This window comes from Haliaeetus leucocephalus, unplaced genomic scaffold (assembly GCF_000737465.1).
Source record: "Haliaeetus leucocephalus isolate CR32 unplaced genomic scaffold, Haliaeetus_leucocephalus-4.0 Scaffold317, whole genome shotgun sequence".
Taxonomy (NCBI): Eukaryota; Metazoa; Chordata; class Aves; order Accipitriformes; family Accipitridae; genus Haliaeetus; species Haliaeetus leucocephalus.
This window is the reverse complement of record NW_010972753.1, coordinates 170,374-174,604: the sequence shown is the minus strand read 5'-3', so window position 1 is coordinate 174,604 and position 4,231 is coordinate 170,374. Positions and strand designations below refer to the sequence as shown.

Below are 4,231 nucleotides of genomic sequence, written 5' to 3'. Positions count from 1 at the left end.
TGCTGAAGCCTTAGCGGTGCCCCCCTGGTCCCGGGGCCGTGCCTCGGGCAGCACAGGGGAAGGGGACCGGCTGCCCCGCGGAGGAAGGCTCCAGGCTGGTGCATCTGAGCTCTCCCACTCCAGAGGCTGCCACGTACCGTGGCCTTCATCTGAGACGCACAGCCCCGCTACGCTCCTCGGATTTGCTGTCTGGCTTCCTGCAAAGCCCCTGCCTGATGGGGGAAGAGAGCAGAGGAGAAGGTAACCCCCCACCCACGACCCTCTCACCCACCCTGTAATAAAAGCCCACACCCCAAGTCCAAGTCGAAGGAAGCTTGGAGCCAACAAGGGGTGCCCTTGAGGGTCTGCAGTGCTCCTCTCTCTCTTTCTACCTTACATACACCCATCATTGTAAAACATCTTCCTCCTACCATTATGGCTTAATGACTTTCCCTTCAACTTCACAAGAGGTATTAATGTCTCCATTAACAGCCACCAGAAATGGAAGCTCCATATATCATGAGTGCAGCTCCGCGTCCTTCTCATACAGAAGTTTCAGAAGCAGTTAAAATGTAGCCCTGTAGAAAATTAATGGCCCAATATACAAAATCTGTAATTGCTGCTAGAGGCGAGGAGGAGGTGGAAGTGCTCAATCTTGGTGTAATTAAGTACCTTGTTCTGTGGCCGCTTCTCCCCCGTGCCAATGGGATGTAGGTCTCGGGCTTCACACACGAGAGATGGTGGGAGGCAAATGGTCCCTACTTAGTGTCGTTTGCCCAACAGTTAAGCATCAGGAGAGGTGGCGGTGCTTGGGTCCTGCTCCCATGGCACTGCCTTGAACAGTAGGGTTGCGTGAAAGGGTGGCAGGGGGATGGAACGGGAGCTGCCCTAAGCCTTCCTGGAAAGATGCTGTTCGGAATATCCCCGTGCCATTGCAGTTTAAGCAATGGAAAAGCCGGGCAGTGGGGCAGGTGAGCCCAGTCTGCTCTGTCCGTCCATTTCTAGTGGGGTGGCTCCAGCCCATGTCACCCCATGGGGGACACCCATGGTGACCAGCAGTGCGGGGGACCTTGGTCCTTCTGGAGACAGCCCCATAAAGCCAGGGGGGCTGGTCCTGGGTGGAAAAGGAGGATGCTAGGACAGCTGGAGCCTGTTCTGGTTTTCTCAGCCCTGTTTCAGAGCGCAGAGGCTGCAGTTACTCTTGTAATGGCCTGGGGGAAGATGCATCTGCATGGCTGCTGGTCTGGTCTGCCTTTACAACCAGTACCAGTTGGCTTTAAAGTGAATTAGTCGCCCATAGGCATTGAGTGTTTTGAAAGTGCTTGTATGGGTTTATAATAGTATAAAGCTGATTTAGCCTAATTTGTTGTCAGGGTTTCTGGGGCTTGTGGTCTAAATTCAGTTAAACCAGACCATTCTGTGAGTGCGGGTCAGGAGGTAGCCTGGGCATTGAAGTTAACGTGGGAGCACCAATAGCTCCCAGTAAAGGCCTGCGAAGGAGAGGAGGGAGAACCTCAGCAGCTGCAGCCAGTGTCGCTGACAGGCGCTGCTCTGCCTGTCGCCAGTGCCCCGTGGCTGGCAGGAAGGGTGTGCGGTGGCTGGATGCCCTCCCTCCGCCTGCTGAGGATGCTGCAGGGGATGATGCTCGCACAAGGATGGCGGGAATTGGGGTGGTCGGTGCAGCAGACGTAACCACCAGTGTGAGAAGCACACGCTTTTTTGGGGAAAAAAAAAAAAAAAATTTAAAGTCCCAGAAACTTATTTTGAACTTGGTTCTGTCAACTGCAGAATAAAAATGACAGCAGCTAATGCTGTGACCTCCTTCTTTTTAAAGAATCTGCTGTAGCCCTGGGGGAAAAAACTACATTTTTCAGAAGGTTTTTGACACTCTGGAATGGGCCCAGCTGAAACAGAGTGGGACAGTGACAACTGGGATGGCTGTCCCAAGGGCTGTTGAAATCCTGAGCCTCTGCACTGCAATAACCAGAAGATGACACATTTCATCAGCACAGTTTCTTGGAAGGAGCAAAACAAAGTAGCAGAGTATTTTCAATTAAGAAAAAAAATATTTAAAAAAAATACAGTCAGATGACTAAACATTAATGAATCCATCACCACTTTATGCTCTTCTGAACACTGTCAGTTCTGCCAGCTTTGGGAAAAATAAAAGGCTTTAAAAATACTTAAAAAGCGAGAGTTTGACAGAACTTTATGCTATGGTTATGTGAAAGTCCCCCATTTTTATATTAAGTGAGAGGGCAGCCCAAGAAAAGAGAAACAGCATGCCTTTCCTAACTTCCTAATGCAGATGCATTTTCTGAATAGCAAATTGGTGTCTGCTGGCATCAAAAGTTTTAACAGCTTTTGGCATGACACTGGTGCCTATGGGTGCAATTAGACTTCTAACCCTGAAGCTGCTTCTTTGGGCAACTTCTCATTGCATGAACAACTGCAAAAACCTTCCCAAAACTGTCCAAGAGGAGTCTTGGAAGTTCCTTGGCTGCAGCTAGGTAATGGAAGGCACAGTTAGCGTGCAACAGCATCCAGCTGATGGGTTTACAATGGCTTTTTGTATTTAGACAGTACTGGTGCGGTGCTGGGAACATGTAATTTGAAATAAGAGAAGTTTTTCTACGTAACAGGTATAGCCACAAAAAAGGCAGTGCCCACCAAAAATTGTTCTCCTGCTCTCACATTCATCCTTCCGCCGGGATGGGTTTTTACAGGCAAGCTGTGTGAACTTAAAAGCCAACAGACAATAATGTATGTCCACCTCATTTCCATACACAAGTGCAAAACCGTAACCTACCAGAACTTTTATTTTAGTTGTACATTCACATTTCTCCATTGACGTGGGCGGCTTGTACACTGCCAAGTGATAAAAGTTACACAGTTCTGCTCTTTAATGTGCATTGATTTCAGCCATCAAAAAAACTTAGAAAACTAACAATAAACAACCTTTCCATGTATGTGTAGTCAGGCTGGGAAAAATTATGTGACTTTTCCTTCCCCTCCTGCCCCCTGGCAACCGAATTCCCCCAACTTTTAGGCTTTTCTCTTTTAAATGACTAACAACATTATTTAATATTTTAAGACTGTTTCCTACAGGTCTCTCGCAATGAAGCTGGCATTAGGTGCACACTGGGCTGTACTGCTTGCTTGCTCTTGCTCTTGCTTCTCTGGAAGCTCGTTTGGGCGCATCGTTAGTGGCTGTCGTGATGTGCTCTCTAACAGTGCTGCAGGACAATATAATTTTTCTTAGCCTGCTATTTTTTCTTAACATTTTAGGCTGATCACAAGTCAGTTGCAACGCTTTACAGTTTACAGACTTTTTGCCAAACCTTCTCTGTATACTGAAAGCGAGTTAGAAATGACAAAGAATGCCGCGACCAATTAGCACGTACAAACATTTATTTTGAAATTTCCATTCCGACCGTTATGAAGAATTACATCATCAAAGCACTTTATGGCAGTGAAAATAGCTCTTACCCCTCTGACTCATCCATTACTCCATTAAAGCTGCAAAATGTGCAATCTGCTTGAAAAATAGGTTGCTTTTTATTCAGTTTCCCATGAAAAGTCAAAATTCGATAACAAAAAAAAGGAAAGGGAAAAAAAAAAAAACAACCCAGCTTATAGGGACTCTCCATCCGATCCTCTCCCCCTTCCCCCAAAAATAACTTACAAAGATAGTTTAAAGTTTTAAATGAGTTTAAAACCAAGTGCATCTTTTTTTTATTTTTTTTCTTCTTCTCCTCATAATAATCTTAAAATTCTAAAAACCCATAATTTACTTTCTTGGAAAAAAGGCAGCGAGCCGTTGCTTCTTGATTGGAAGAATATGTATCTCCGGCGAGTTCATTTTCTTTAGCTTTACGCTCCTGTTTTTGATGGGTTTCCTGAGGGCCTCGGCGCTGTCCCGGGGCTCGGGCGGGCTCTTCACGTCGTAGCACTGCAGCACCGAGTCCTGGGGCAGGTCCCTTTTGAAGGAAAAGTTTTTGGTGGAGACCCCCGACAGGCCCTTGATCTTGCCGCAGAAGATGGTGGGCACGGCGTCCTTGACGGAGACGATGACTTTGGCTGTCTGCGAGGTGCTGACGATCTCGATGTTGTTGCCGGCCTTGGGCTCGCAGCCCGCCCTGCCCGCCTGCTCCACCAGCCACTTCTGCGGCTGCCGCAGCAGCTCGGCCGGCCCGCCGGCCGCCCCCCGGCCCTCCGCCTTGCCCGATGCCTCCTGGGGCTTGCAGGGGGC

General features: G+C 48.1%; 1 protein-coding gene across 1 annotated transcript in view; it reads right to left on the bottom strand.

Moving 5' to 3' along the window:
* Window positions 1–3,372: 3,372 nt before the first annotated feature.
* RAI2 (retinoic acid induced 2) overlaps window positions 3,373–4,231 on the bottom strand; it is a 37,947-nt gene continuing 37,088 nt past the window's right edge. The window contains exon 3 of the mRNA XM_010571375.1: window positions 3,373–4,225. Within this exon, the coding sequence (XP_010569677.1) occupies window positions 3,770–4,225 (456 nt within the window). The 3' untranslated portion in view covers window positions 3,373–3,769. The remainder of the gene's footprint in view (window positions 4,226–4,231) is intronic.